The 16,184-nt window shown below is 35.9% G+C and overlaps 1 protein-coding gene across 1 annotated transcript in view; it reads left to right on the top strand.

Annotated features, from left to right (window-relative positions):
* GPATCH2 (G-patch domain containing 2) overlaps positions 1-15,248 on the top strand; it is a 123,599-nt gene extending 108,351 nt beyond the window's left edge. Inside the window, exon 10 of the mRNA XM_064648180.1 lies at positions 11,551-15,248. Within this exon, the coding sequence (XP_064504250.1) occupies positions 11,551-11,720 (170 nt within the window). The 3' untranslated portion in view covers positions 11,721-15,248. The remainder of the gene's footprint in view (positions 1-11,550) is intronic.
* Positions 15,249-16,184: the final 936 nt, after the last annotated feature.

Below are 16,184 nucleotides of genomic sequence, written 5' to 3' on the forward strand. Positions count from 1 at the left end.
CTGCCCATGTGAGATTTTTTATATATTGCTAGTATGGAAATCTGGTTTGCATGTCCTAGTCATATATAAATTACTATAGCAACATTTGCAACACATAGAATTCTTCAAATATATTTTAAGTAGATGTCTTTAGAGAAGCCTAATATTTGTATTCCGACTGAATTCTCTCTCCTGAAACTTCTTCGCTTCAAACCTCAGTGGCAGAAACAGACCAGGAATAATATTAAAAATGTTATAAAGGCACCTTAGTGGCAGCAATATGAAAAAAAGAGAATCTGTGGGTCAGCTTCTAAGACTCTGAACATATGTGAAGTGAGAAAGAAAAATACTTAATGGCTGAAGAGAGAATAATATAATTATTTCTACAAGGTGATTTTCACTTCACAACTTTCAAGTACTAGAGGATGTCATTTTGTACTGAGAGGGTATCAAGTATCATGAAATTAATTTTATTATTCATTTTACCTTGGGCTTTCAGCGTTCAGAATTTTATTTTACAAGTTGACTCCTCTGCGTAACTTTGCAAAGCCAATATTTTGATACTAAGGCAAATATGTGGTCATTCAATGTTATGAATCCATATATTCACAATTTTAGAGATTGTTTTGCCCCAAAGTTTGCCTTTATGTGAAGAGCGACCGAGAATAATAGTGGATAAAGGTATCATATGAGGTAACTTTTAACTAATGTACTTTTTTTTTTCCAAGTTCAAGGTAATCTTTTCAATTTTGTTCTGGGCAGAAGGATTGAGATTGTTCTTCTTTCAGTAGTTTTAGTTAGCTAAGATATAGCAATGGGAGGACTAGATTTTATGTAGAAGAATTTGTGAACAATTTTTTTTAAAGAAAGAACCAAAATTATTTCCATGAACAAAAGTTGGAAATGAAAAAAGCATTCTCCTAATAGTTGTCCATATTTAACACTGTAGTGAATCCTGAAAGGCTATCTGTAAATGAATCATTAACTGCAAGTGTTTTCTTCAGCTATATGAGCGGCAAATCAGCAAAGTTTCCCCTAATACGAGCCAATGTGTTGATAACAGTATTTTTGAAATTGTCATCTGCATTTGAAAAAAATTACTTTGGTAAATAAATTCTTGTGGCGATATGCACAGTGTTGAAAATGGTCATTTATATATTTAGCTTCAGTAGTACTGATGGGAATGACTGGCGATCCTAACGAGGTATTGAAACGTTCCCTGGTTTTGAGTCTCACAAGGGTAGCACCTGCTACTTTCAGACACCTTACAAAGCCATAGACTTTTGTAGCAAGCAGTGTGATTGGTTGAACATTTATTAATTGTGACAAGAACACCCAATTTATTTCAGTACTCCAGCTTATTTACTGCTCTTTCACCTTTGTATTTTGTATTGAAAAAATAAAATGAATATTGATAGAGTTAGATATTGATTTCTAAATTTATAGCCTGTTCTCAGCCTGCAGTCAAAGTCACATAGCAATGGGTTTTTGTATATTAGTAACAAAGGATGTAGCTTTACTTGTACAGCATTGAGAAACTATTGAAGCAAGAAAGTTTGAGCAGCACAGAGCGTTTTATAGTTTTGAAAATGTCATTTGTAAAGGTGAAAAAAATATATGTTAAAAGCAATGAATAAAATGGGAGACAATCTAGGCATGGATGGTTAGGAGCTGACAGTAGTGTCATATTCTGTCTTTTTTAACTAAGATAAATTTTCTGGTTTGTGGATGTTTGATATATCCCATCTGTGTATTATTGAACCTACATAGTTAATTAACTAAAACCCAATACTAGTAAAAATTGTTTACTTCCTGCAATTCAAGAATTAGGTGTTGGACATCTTAAATACTTTTTTGCACAACTTCTTCCATGAAACAGATATTATTTCAGTGATTCTGTTCACATCTGGGACCAGGTCATTCCCAATGACCTTATGCACCCTCCAACTACCCCAGAGGTAGAGCTGTTTCATGTGACACCCTGATATATTCCACTGCAGCAATGCAGTGCTCTCAAGTTTTTATAAAAACCTCTTAGACAAACTAATCCATTGTCGTAGAAATAGCCCTACCAGAACTGGGTCGAGTTTAATGTCAGTAATAACAAAACAACAACAACAAAATTTTTATGCAAGATAAAGGACATTCTTTGCAAAGTATTGTTACTACTTGAAACACATTTATTGGGAATATTTACAGTAATTTCAGTCTTAGATTATTTAGTTTAAGTCTCATATCAAACCAGTAGGTGCTACAGAATATTAGATGCCATACACTGAATATGCATTTACCCCAGTTCCTTTCCAATTGATTATCTTCTTCTGTACAAGCTTTTCTTTTTATCATCTCATGTTAGATTCTTGATATTATTTAGATTTTTTGTTTTTAGTAACTAACCTCTAAGTCTTAAATTTTGGAAAAAATCATCAAATTCTGCTTTATATCTGTGGGATGCTAGTAACTTAATTTACAGTTTGCAGAAAGTGTGATTCAGAACAAAAAAAGTCAAGTTTCACTTGTATGCCTTGTCAATAACCATTTATTTTTATTTCAAAACATTCTTTTTACTCTGATGTCACATTGTGTGCTTTACAGTTTGGAGTAGTGTTGAAAACCTGCAAAAACCAATTATAAAAAGAGAAAACTATTTTGTACTTTAAATATAGAAAATGTGTATATAAAATAGATAAATTACTGTGAATGTTATGGGCACTTTAATATTTACATTTTGCGAAAGCAAATTTCAGATGTCATTTTCTTTATCTAGTTGGCATGTTGCATGCACATGCTACACTTCAGGCTGGTACTGATTGAAATGACCAAGTTAAAAGTCTCATTTTAAAGAATGTGTTTTAATGAAAAATATGACAGATTCTTAATTACAGCAGAAATACTGAGCACTGCTATAATGCCATCATGACTCACTTTAACAAGGTAATCAAAAGGGTACATGTTTTCATTCCTTTTTAAAAATTGCCAGCGGAACAGCTAAGCAAACTATTTTGCTGATGCTTAATATGTCAGTGATTAAAAATCAGACCTGAATATCTGCAGTACCAAAATGATGATTTGAAAAAGATTGTGATTACGGTGTAATAACAGAGGTGGCTGAGGCTAAGTTTGTGGTGAAGGTCAATTTAGCAAAATAGTTGCAGAGGAAAGGTAGATTTTTGGGTACTTGGATGAACTGACTGTAAATTTCCGAAACTCTAGATAAACTATTATATGCCTACTTTCTTTTTGACTTGATTCACTGCTTTGCTGTCTGCTAAATGTATAGCTCCATATGCAGAAATCCCTTGTCACAGGTCAATACAACACTGGCATGTGTTGTGAACACTTTCCCTTATTGCATTTTGACATTTCTTATCCTTACTGCCGAAGTCCTTTCTGGCATTCACATCATGCCTGCTTGGTTATCCAGCCTCTGGACACTCATTTTTCTGTGGTTGGTTTCTGCAACAGATTAAACTTTAGGAACTTCTCTCTGTTTGTTTCTTCTACCATATTGTCTGACTAAAGTAGTTACAAAATTAAAAGATGGCATAATGCCATGCAGTATTGGAAACTACCATCCCTTCAAAGCAAAAGGCTTTTCATGTTGAGCTTGAGGTGACTGGTTCAGGCAGGGCCTCTTACATAACCAACACCAGAATAACGAAGAAAGTTCAGTAACAAGCCTTAGAAGACCCACAATGCAACAAGAACCAATTTATACTGGAAAATTCCTGATGGTTTTCTCGTGGTCTAGAGATAAGACAATATTCTGCAGGCTGTATGCACAGCCATATAAAGTCAAGAAGAAATGTTCGGGTTGATAGAAGATGACTGTACCTGCCTTTTCTAAGTGCTGTTGTCTTCTGAAAAGTGAAAGCTTAAAAAATATTTCCCCAAATTACTCTGGGAGTCTTTCCTAAGATAGCTGTTTCTGGTTGTGGAAAGCATTCAAATTGCCTCCACTGGGAGCTAAACTTGATGATCCTCTTGGGTTCCTTCCAGCTTAAGATATTCTATGATTTTATGGATTTTTTTTTTATTATTTTACTTCACTTTCAAGAATCATAAACTAGCTTAACAGAGAATATCACCAATGAGAGCATCCTTAATGCGGAGGAAATTTCTGCAAAAAAAAGGCTAAACCGGGCATTTTTTTGCACTTTCCAAAGGTGTGTTTCATTAAACAGTTGTACCCTTGAGAATGGCTTTGAATGAAACTGAGAGGTGCCAGTAGGGAGACTCATTCTCAAGGGCACTTATGTGCTCTGCAAGTTCTGCACATTCTCTGCCAGGTATCATCAGAAAGTGGTTCCCCACAGAGACGAGCCACCTCCATTTCATTTGCAGTTTGTTGGAACCATCACCTCTTTTAGATGGGCTAATGTACATCCTGTAGTTTTCCTAGAACTCAACCAATGGAAGAAGTACCTGATATTTCTGTCAGTCTGTTTTAGGTTGGTAATACCAAAGGACTTTTGCTAACCACAGGTGGTTTGGGAGTTAAAATGTGCAAGGGGGAAATATGTGTAGTTTTTCCTCAGTCAACCTATCCTAGCTCTCCACAACAACCTCTCAGTCGATGATGACTAGTTTTTCTTTCTCCTGAGGGAATAGGGAGTACTCCTGTAGATAGTCCCTGGTACAGCTTGTGCAAAAATCACTTTTCTTGAAGGTTTTTCAGCATATAATTTACTTTTTGAATAAGAAAGCTTTATGCAGAAGGTTTTTGGCACTTCAGAGAAATAAAAATACCTGTTTAGGATGTCAGAAAATGAAATTCATTGATCAGGTTTCCAGTGCAGGTAAGTTTGGATTTCTGTTTTCCATCTATACTGTAAAAGCTTTGCAATTGGTGTAAAAGTTTTAGATAAAACCTGTTGTACATACTTGTCATACTTTGGATTTCACAAAGAAAATTTTTGCTTTGGATTTCCGCTACAATGAGAGGAAATTTGGATTTATTGATTATAAGAGTTTACCTTTCAACCTATATATTGACACTGCCAATGCTGATGTAATAACTAAGATTCATGTTCTGATACATTCATTACTGACAGAGGCATCTCAGTGAGCATTGTTTGCATAAATAAATAGGCAAATGATTACCTAGCCCATAGTAAAAAATATGCAGATATATTTGTCTAGGATTAATTAATTAATATTCATATTTAAATTAAGATAATTTGACTGAAGATAATGCTTCAACCACATAGACACAGAACAGGAAATAGCAGTGGAACTTCACCTCCAGTATCCTGCCAATCCATCCCAACTTGAGTTAGGGTCAGATAGAGCTACAGTGATGTGCATAGTCCTAATAATCAGCTTAATCCTCCATCATTCTGCTGAAATTAACAATAACTGTGCTCTCCAGCTTACTCCACAATATTAATGTGATTTAAATCCTTTCCCTGTGGGTTTCAGTGTAAGGCTGCAAGTCTTTTGTTAAAAGTCAGGGAATGCACATGAGACGGGATCAATTTTGCTGAATTTTGAGGGGTTTGAACAGAACTCTGAAATGTTCCTCAGTGAGAGTGCTTCTCCCCAAGTGCCATCCAGTGACAGTGTTTTTGTCATCACAGACAACTGACCTCCTTTGGACCCAAGTGAAAAGTCAGTATTGGGTATTCAAGAGATTCCCCTTACAGAGGGGTAGATGGGAATCTAATGATACTGACTCTTCCAACCAGTTTTAGTAGTCATAAAGACTGAATGGGCATGATGTTTTAACTCCACACACAGTGTAGTCCAATAAAGAATGGAAAGAGAAGAGCACCTGCAACTCCAATTCCAAGTGATCTGTTACTGGATAACCAGTTGTACCTAAAATTCACTGTCTCAGTTTTCATGGGTGTGTGAATTCATGTTTATATATTCAGGAGAGTTGAAAATGGATTTAAATCTAGAGTCTATGCTGCAAGAGTGCATTCACCCAGGCCACAATTATGTGACTGTTCCTTTAATACCCCTTGTGACGGGGCAGTAGGAATGAAACTGTGGCAGTGCAGATATTAACAAATGGATGCAGGGTAAATGTGGAGGTTTCCAGCACCTGCTGAAATCATAGCTATGTCCTCTCTGCTATTCTTATCTCTCTGTTAGCTAGAATAAAATTCAATGCAAGCAGATTCACCTGAACTATAATCATTCTAGGGTTATTCTTCAGACAGTCCTAGATAGCTGAGTGTGAGTGATGTGTAAAAGTCTGGTATAATAATGCAGTCTCAAATATTAGCTAAAAATTTTCATAGCATTTTCATAGCTGAGTTGTTTTAGTTTGGGGGGGTGTTTTCTTTTTTACATATACAGCCATAGTATACTGAATTTTGAAAACCACTGCAGGTACTGATTTTTAAAATTACCGTATGGGTGTTGGCTGTGCCTCTGATGCTGTCTGCACAATTATCCAAAATAATTTTAAGAACATAAACATCTAGGCAGTCTGATTCCCATTTTGCTAGTTAGAGCTGGCATAAAAAGATAGACTACAGCAATATATTATTCTGATTGCATTCCTTGTAAAATTGTCTTGTGTATCAGGATCAATCCCTACTGTTCTGAGCTCATCTGTGTGATAGGAGTCAGAAAAGAAAAAGAATAGATGAAATATTAAATGCTTTCAGAAAATGAGGGAGAAAGTGCACTGGCTTTTAAGGAGAAGCAGCATGTATCATTTCTCCTTCCATTGGCTGTTTATCCAACATCAATACAACACTTTAGGAGCCAAATTACTAAACAAGCTGCCAATTAGGCTTGCAGTCAGCTGGATAGATTAGTGGCTAAGAGAGGCAGATACAAGATTTTCATCTCTTGAGCCAATTACGCAAGTGAATTACCATCCACAATGCTCCTTGGAAGATTTGAGGTAGAAAGACTGACTCTGCTGTGATAGACATAAGTGAGATCCAGGGTAGGGGGTAAGGGTTAGCAGGCCATGTATTGCAAAAATTACCCAAGCAAAAAAGAGATCCTTCTAGGAAAGGATTTAAAGGATTTAAGGCTGCTGGGAGCGATAGAAGAGGAAATAATAGTTGTGGTATGCTCTGCGAAGGCATTGCTGTTCTGCTCACAAGTCTTAATCATATAAAAGAAAGATGAAAGGGCAAGACTATATTTATGTACAGTGTCATTTTCTCAGAGCTGTTTAAAAACCCGTTTTCTTAACATCAAAAATAGCTCAGTGCCAGAGACGAAATGCCTTCACTATGCCTTCATTTGTTTCTTCCAACTGGGGAGGGGGAACCAAACCACATTTTCTTAAAAAGGGTTATCTGAAGATTGAACCTATCTCTATTCTGATTTTATTCAGACCAATATAAACCAAACATGCTTGATGTTTGTCTTATCCAGCAATTGGACCATACAAATAAATATTGTCACAACAGCGGTTTATGGGGTCACAGTTCCTTTATTATTCTATAATGCATGATAACTTAAATGTTGAGCTTTTAATTTTTAGAAGCATTTTGCAAATAAAATGGATCTGTCAAATGAAAACTGTTCATAGGCTCATTTGTTTCCTGATGAGAATGTTGTACACTGGTGTAACATTGTTTCTTAAACATGAAGCAAATTTAAAAGCTGAACTTTTGCAAGCTGCTGTATCCAAAAATGATTAAACAGATGTGAAGCCTGCAGCAGCATTAGACCTCTGATCTGATTTTAGCTTACAGATGGAATTAAATTAATTCATGGCAATCACTGTAAAATCAAGGGTATGGCACTGAATGCTAGTGTACTGTTTAACCAGGACATACCTGTCTCAACAGCTGTTAAGAAAAAATTACATACCTTTATTTTTCATTGAAACCTGCCTTTAATGCCATCATAAATATCATACCAAAATTAAACAAATGTGATGAGTTTTTTGTTTTCCCCTTCCCAGTTTTGTCACTTACTCCTCATAGGTTTCATGTCCCGTGTATGTAAGGTCATATGCATCATACATGTAGACCTTGAGGTGTGTCTATTCATATACACAAAGGTTTGAGGATGGCCTTTTTTTCTTTCAATTGGCAGTATTACAAAAAGAAGGAGCATAAGTGAGGGTATTTCACAGTGTTGTCTTTTCAAAGAAGTTACTGTTCCTCCTTACTTGTGTAATGGCAGTCACTTCTACATGCAGAACATTCACCTAATAGATCAGGAACCAGTTGTTACAGTTGCTAAAAACATTTTCAGTCTACAGAAAGAAAAGGCTCTGCACAGCAGATTTCTGCAAATTACTAGTGCAGAGAATTCCTTGTAACTCCTGGAACCCCAGAAAACCTCATACAGCAATAACCTTAGAAAAATGTCCCTCCAAGTTTTTTTTTTTTTTTAATCTGATTTTGCATAGCTATTTTTTGTGGGACGACGCAGTGGGTTGATTTTGCTCTTGCTCCTGGGTGGGTCAAGACTGAACACGTCCCAGAGGTAGCACAGCCGTTTTCAAGGCCACTGTGCTTGGACCGTTCTCTCTAACAGGCCCTACTGGCTAGTCCAAGAAGTGCCATAGGCATGAATTAAAAACTGAACTTGAAGATGAATATTGCAAGGACAATTACTGCTTTTAATTAGAAAATAAAAGCCCAAAGCACAGGAATGGGGGTCAGGGGAATAGCACACAGTGTAGCATGATTTTTAAGAGCTCTCTCCCGTCATGCAGTCAATCAGCAATGCAAATGTTTTTTTTTTTCCCCAATTGCTGAGTACTCATGAAATGGAGGAAGGGGGCAATACCACCATCCATATTCTTTGGATTTAAGTAAAATATGTTGCATTACAGATAAATTTTTCAAATGATGGGTGAAAATTGGAGGAATATTAAAGACAGATATAGATAGTACTTATATAGCAGCTGACTATACTGAAAAAGAATGGTCTGCATATGTTAAATATTTTTCACAATTCAAATAAGAGCTATCCGTATTCACCTCATTTACAAGAAGGAGTAATTAGTCAATTAGTAATATAGGCAAAATGGTTGGGGGTGTGGTTTTGCCTTATTCTTGCCACAATACAAAGCCTTCAAACACTTTATTCTTTGGACAGTGTATGTTGTTTGACTGTTTGCCCAAAAGTGGATTGCGAAGCCAAGTTAATTGTGGTTTCTCTTTTCACTTCTCTTTCTTTTTCTTTTTTTTTTTTTTTTTTTAATATGGTACCATACAAGAGTAAAACAGAACTCTGAGGGAGAGCTTCAGCTCTTAGCAGGAGATAGAAAAGTATGTACAGTGGAGGGGAAAATAGTTACAGTGTACATTCTAGAAGTACTTAAATGTCTTCAAAAACAAATTATTCCAATTATCCTGTCACAAAAAAAAAAAATTGAACTACTTCAAAAGGTATCAAAAATAGAAACAGCAGTTTACTAAATAACATGTCAGGGTACAGATTGTTCTTTCATATATCTTCTTTGTGAGGTTCCTCTCTGGCTGTCTTGTGAATTGAAATTCATACAGAAAGGTACATATGTTACAGGAAAAGGTCTGTAGGTTTTTTCCCCTAATAGACTAACAAAAAAAGCTGTTTACATTGTGTCAGTCTATGCCTTGCATACCTTTCCAGCAGCATCACTGCCTTTGCCTAAGCAGCATTATGAGTGGTTTAACGTTTCCAGTTTTCAGATGTCATGAAATACGCTCTTTCCTGCTTAGTGGATCTGTTGGATCTTTCTTCCCCTTTAAGTTTCCCCCTTAATTGTTCCACAGACATTTACTGGAATGATGGTTCATTTCTTATCATCCCTTCTCACTAAAACCGGACCAAAACTTCCAGGATTTTACCTGTGAGGCTTACCATAACTTTTGTTGAACAGTACCCTTTTTTCTGAGTTGGAAAATTGCAAAGGAACTAGGAAGGTTGCAAAGCCTGTGTTGTGTATGCCAGGCAGTGCCAGGGACTCGTCTGTATAAAAATTGCCTCTGCCTGTGGGGGCCTGAAAAGAAAGGAAGTCTTGGACATTGAATTTTGTGCTGGTCAGTTCAAGAGGAACCCTCTCGGGGACTTGAGGCTGCTGACTTAAAAGCCTTTATTTTAAGCCTAGCATTAAGCATAGCTTCAAACCAGTATTAAAGGATGCCTTCCCTCAATGCACTCCCTTTTTTCTTTGACTCAGGAACTGAGATAGTGGAAAGCTGTCTGCCTTTTATGTAGCCAGTGTTTTACTGAATATGAACAAATCTATAGTGGATAATGCTGGAGTACTGGAAGTTCATCATCATAATCATCATGAGGTTTTTAATGTACACCTCTTGTTTTTAATTTCTGTCTGTGTATGTGGTTTCTACTGTGGGGCTTTGCTTTTTGTGTGTGAGTGTTTGATAAATGAGGCTTTTTCAGGAGCTCATGTTCAACTTTTCTTATGTTCTTGTTTAGTAAGTTAATATAATGAAAATCCAGGTGCTTGTCAGTAGTAAATTCTTGACTGAAGACATTATAGTCTTCAAAAACCCAAAACCATAGTCTACAGTATTTTTCAAAAATTAGCAGGCCAGAATAAATAGGTAGGTAAATAAACAGGTAGTTTTGGAAGCTGAGGACATGGAAGGGGTTTTTTGTTCTGTTGTCAGAGGAATGGAGATGTTGAATAATGCTGAAAACAAAATCCAGCTGCCTGCATGCAACTGTTTGTGTTAGTTCAACAACGTCACCCCTTTTTAAAATTGTTTGCATGGTGTAACTTGATAACTTTTAATGCAGATTCTTGAAATAAGTATGCAAGATAGTTTTAGATGGGAAGGCTTATCCACGCATCATCTCCAAACTCTGTTTTGAGGATTTGGATGAAGGGGAAGAAACAGCTTTGTTATGTTCACCTCACTTTTTTTTTTATGATGCATTTATGGAGAAAAAAAGAACCTGTAATTAAAAAAATAAATCAGTTACACTAACACTTGCAATGCTGACACTCTTTTCTGCAGTATGTGTGCAGCTTTTCTCAGATATCTTGATGGTGTGGAGAGAAAAGTGTAAACAGCACTTAAAAGCATTGAAAATACCAAAAGTAGACTTGGATATATCAAATCTCACAATGTTCAGTAAAAGAGAAACTGAGTAAAAATATAGCTGAATTTCAGAGTAGGTGACCACTTGTCTGTACTGTTTCTGTAACAGGTGTAATGGTTTAATCAGAACTTCTTTATTGGGTTTTCTTGAAGGAGATCTTAAGCATCAATAAATATTGCTAAGAATGGAATGATGGTCATGTTAATATGATGTGTTTCTCTTTAGTAACTGTATAGGACTAGAAATTCAGGTAATCTTGCCAGTGTATTGGTAGACTTGTGCAGGTGATTTACATTCTTTGAGGCTGATGTAACATCCACCGTAGTGGAATATAAAAGATCTGTGACAAAACTTGTCATTCTTAAAAACTGAATGAGTCTTCCATAAATTAAAATTAAAGCATAAGACTTTATTATTTAGAATCATATGCACTCAAGAGGTCAACATGTGCAAAGACAGCCTGTTCTAGCAACCTGTTAGATGAATTAGGAGAATAAGAAGGTTTAAAGCTTTATGGGAGATTATCCTGCTCTTCTCCTCATGGCAGGCAGTGCTGATTAATGCTGTGTGTTTCTTTAATCTCAGGGTTTGTAGGAGAAAACACCCAACCAATCCCAGAAAACAACATTGGAAACAGAATGCTGCAGAGTATGGGCTGGACCCCAGGCACGGGCCTTGGACCAGACGGCAAAGGGATAGCAGAGCCCATAAGAGCCATCCAGAGACCAAAAGGACTCGGACTTGGATTTAGCTGACAGAAATGCACTCTGGCTTCCCAAGAAAAATAAAGCTCAAAACCATTTTAAGAATACAAAAAAAAAAAAAAAAAAAAAAAAGAAAAAGGAAAAAATGGCAAATATATTATTTGTTGTGATGGGCAAATCCAGTGATGTTTCTCTCAAAGACCTCTGAAGTCAATGAGCTTCACACTGGCTACACCAGCTGCAAGGTACAGCCACAGTGGCAGAACCGGCATTCGAGTCTAACTTTACAATGGTGCTACAATGTACAAAAACTTCTACTTTTTTATTTTCTGTGGTCTTAAGGTTTATATTAAGCATAAAATTCAGTTTATTCACTTTTTTTCCTAGAAGCTTCTGACACAGCAGGTTTTAGTTTTGTTTTGTAAGTACAATTTCATCTCAAGAGCCTTGATAACATTTGTCAAGGAAAGTGGAACTTTTTGCAGCTATTGTGGTTTTCCCCTCTTCAGGCAAAGTTTCCAAACCTGGTATTTGTAGTGTTTAACAATATTTGAGGATAAGCTGTCATTATGTCCGTAAGATATACACTTTTCCCACTGGAAGGTGATATGGTATGCAATTTTGTATAAGAGCATGAAAAACAGCTTTGTTGTCAGAGAAATACCATTCCAGCATCATTTTCCGCCGATGTATTACTGTCTTCCACATTCAAGCTCAAAAGTAATGCTTTTATACTTGTTTTTACCTTTACAGGATTATCTTTTCTCAGAAAATATTTTAAAAAGTAAAAGTTTACTCTGACTTTGGATTTCCCTTTATATTAATAATTCTCAGTGTTGCCACATTTAGGAATAGTTTGAGCTTTGAAACAGGAAATTGTATTTCAAAGATGACTGTCTTTCAGTGTCTGTATTGTGGGGTTTGGCATATTTTAAACAATGCAGTGTTCAACATGGTTTGGTTTGTGACCATGCTGTTGCCAATGAGCCACAACCTTTAAGGATCATGAACAGAAAAAGGGCAAGGAGAAGCAGGATTAGGATGGAGGAAAGGAAGGAAAAAGATACTTTGATGCCATCTCACAAATCTAAGCTAGCAATTTAAAATCAAGAGGGATCATTAAGTGTTTTAATCAGTATCCTAATGTATCTAATGTCAGCAGAAGCAATTTCATTAAGCACCAACCAATCAAGCTCCTAGGGTACTTATTAGTCTGCAGGATAAAACAAATTCCACTTTAAAATTAAATGATAGGGTTGAAGGAAACTTTTGTTATGATGGACTAAGAAGAAAATCATGCTCCTCTTACCACCCATGCCTGTAGTAGCTGGCAATATTTACCCTGACTGCAGAGGAAACAGGATTTGATTCTCCAGTCTTTTTTTTGCTCCAAGAGGAGGATCTCTCCCTTCCTCAGCTCCCAAACTGCAGAGAAAAATACTTAGTTCTGGATGCTTGCAAAGATATTTCTTTAGGATAAAAAGAGCACAACTTCATTCATGTGACTCTGAAATACAGTGATTAACTTTAAGACATGTTTTAATTACTTTTTTTTTTTCTCTCAGCTTCGCCCATTTTTCCAGGAAATAGCAGCAAGAAAATTACGAATAGCAGCATTATAGAAATTAATTTCCTTAAAAGAAATGTTCATACTTTCCACTGTGATAACTGTCAGTTTGGGAACATTGTTTTGCCATGCACTGTAGTGTAGAGTGAAAGATTAGTACCTGGTGTTCTTTTTATGATAGTTGAATGCACAATGCATATGTTCTCTAAGTTTTAGAAAGACTTTTTTGCTGTTAAAATACTTTTTGTGATTGTGTGGTTTGACTTTTTAAAGAAATTTTAAACAGACTTGGGATTTATACAACAACACATACACTTTTTAATGGAAGGTTTTAGGGCACAATATTATGTGAGTTTGCCACTTCAAATATTTCTTGCACAACTGAACATTCCATATTCAAAGAATTTCAAGGCCACAAAGGGCTGACAGTCTGGAATTCTGCAGCTGGCAGAGGTGCCCACTTGTATAAGTATTATTTCCAATAATGCCTTTATGTGGCCTGCACCTGTTCTGTCAGTGCCATGTGCTACCGAGAGCAAGCAAATTCTAACCACCTCTTTTTATTGTACACCACAATCAAAAATCCGTTAAAATAATTTTCAACGTTTGAATTGGGAAAGTGAATCTTTTAAGATCTGGTTGTTGTAGTTCTGTTTGCAAAACTGTAAAGGAATACTCATTCCGTGTTAAAATTCAGTTGTTTTCCTTTGGTTACAACACCTGCATATCTCGGGCTGGAAGTTCTAAGTATGGCACATGTAACACTTTGAAGTATTTCTGTGCAATTTATCATAGCAGTAGTTCCTCAAGAAATAAGTCTGCAGCTCCAAAAGTACTTGTAAATGTTTCCTGTTTTTAAAAGATAAGAGGGAAGTAATAGATATATGTTGAGGGAAAATATCTTTAGCCTATTCAACTCTTTTTTCATCTGTTCATACAGATACAGTGAAGCAGCCAGTCTAGTAAACAGTCATAATGGAAGAACTATTTAGTCAGATTGAAAATCTTACAACTTTTTGTTTTAAATCACTCTATTAGTGAGAAGCTATTAGACATTAAGATTAGTCAAACTGGTTTTGATATAGAGATAGATACACTTTGTTTTCCTCAGGTATTATCAATAGATGCCACAGCTGACAGTACACTTTATCTGTTAGAAGCTGTAAAACTAAGTGATTAAAATATTTTATTGTAGTGTTTTGAGATATTTTTTGTGCAGTAAAATTTCCATTCTGACTCAAACTATCATTTCATTTTCACTTTTCCACATCTCACAGGAGTGGCTTTAAAGATACTCCAGTAGTGTGATTTCGCACAGTTAAAACTAGTGTTAAGAAACAAAACAAAAATTAATTGTAGGGTTTTTTTCCTTTTTTATGGCCAATGTTAGCTGGCTTTGAAACAGGTCGAAGTACTTGGATTTACTGGTTTTTTCTTCAGATTTTTCCTATGTCTAACTTGCAATCATACCATGATACCTGCTATAAAACTGGCTCACATTATTTTAAAATACATACAGGTATTTTCAGATAGTAATTCTTTTATGTCTGTGACACTGAAGGGGTTTTGCCTACATAAATAAATATGGGATCATCTTGTATCTAAAAGTTACCATCCATCACTTGCCAGATTCTTTCCATTTAGGTATTTGAATCAGTAGCTCAGCTGTTACCATAATGTTCTTCCTCTGAAGAATGTCTAGTGAAGAGACATTGCCTATTATTGCATTGTGTTTTGCTACATGTTCCATGGTGTCTCAAAAGTTCTGTGAATTGAGCCATTAACTGTTAATAAAAGAAACCCATGAGCAGTATCTTATTTCTAAATAAATATTTGTTGAAGTCAGAGAAGCATTATCAATATGCCCATTTTAACAAGTTTGTCCCTGCATTTGTCTTTCTGCAATTAGGTCAATAATGGGTGTAGAGTGGCAGTAAATAGCTAAATAATATGTATAGAATGCTTTGCTTTGACAACACAAATGCAAGATGAAATAAAATAAATTAACTCCATTCTTCATGAGTTTTGTATGTTCTTTTCTTTAAACTGTGTTGTTACTGCACAGGTGAGTACAAAAACATGCTGTTTCTGAAAATATAATTTAGGTGGGTAGTATCATGTACCAAGCAGATGCATATTATGCTAAAGCTATTACACTACCTTATAGATACCTTTTCACTAGTACTTCTTTTCTAGGTTATTATTATCCAGCTGAAGAGGTGACACCGATGTCAGGAAATGCCTCATTTAAGATGTTTACAGTACTTTTCTTGTGGTATTCTAAGATATTAAATAGAAGTTCTCCTCACTCCTTAAGTATGTGTATACTTTGATAACTGTGACAAGGCCTTGTGCTTTCTCTTCAAACAATTCTCCAAAAATGTTCCTCCAAGGAAAACTCACACAGCCTTTTACTTTCCCTTACCCTATGCTCCCAGAGCACTTTCAGTAAAAGCGTATCAGAAATGGGAATTCCTCCCCTCTAACTTTAAAGTCAAGAAACTTTTTAATTAGACTTCCATCCCTAGCAGAGTTTTTAGGAGCAGTGGGGTAGTATTTAGCACACAGCAATTGCATAACCATGTTCCCCACCATAGAGTCCCATTCCTAAGGGCAGCCTGTGTGTTCAGTCTGAAAAAAACACAGCCTGAATTACTTCTTTATCAACGAGCTGTCCAGTTATAAAGGTAATGTGAAATGTTAAATGAGAACATGGCATTTTTAAAGATTGTCATGTGCTTTTGCTTTGAATTGTCCCTAGAAAAGATTTCATTGTGGTGAAGTGGGTTTTTTTTACAGTTACAGTATTTAAGAGAGGGAGTTTATTTTTTACTTCAGTGACCTCTCTGTACTGCAAAAAGTCTTGGAGGAGTTGCAGCAATTTCAGCATGGATGTTCTGCTTCTTGGGGATTTTGCTTAAAAAAAACCTATGTAGAAACTTTACCTG

The sequence above is a fragment of the Pseudopipra pipra genome, chromosome 3 (assembly GCF_036250125.1).
Source record: "Pseudopipra pipra isolate bDixPip1 chromosome 3, bDixPip1.hap1, whole genome shotgun sequence".
Taxonomy (NCBI): Eukaryota; Metazoa; Chordata; class Aves; order Passeriformes; family Pipridae; genus Pseudopipra; species Pseudopipra pipra.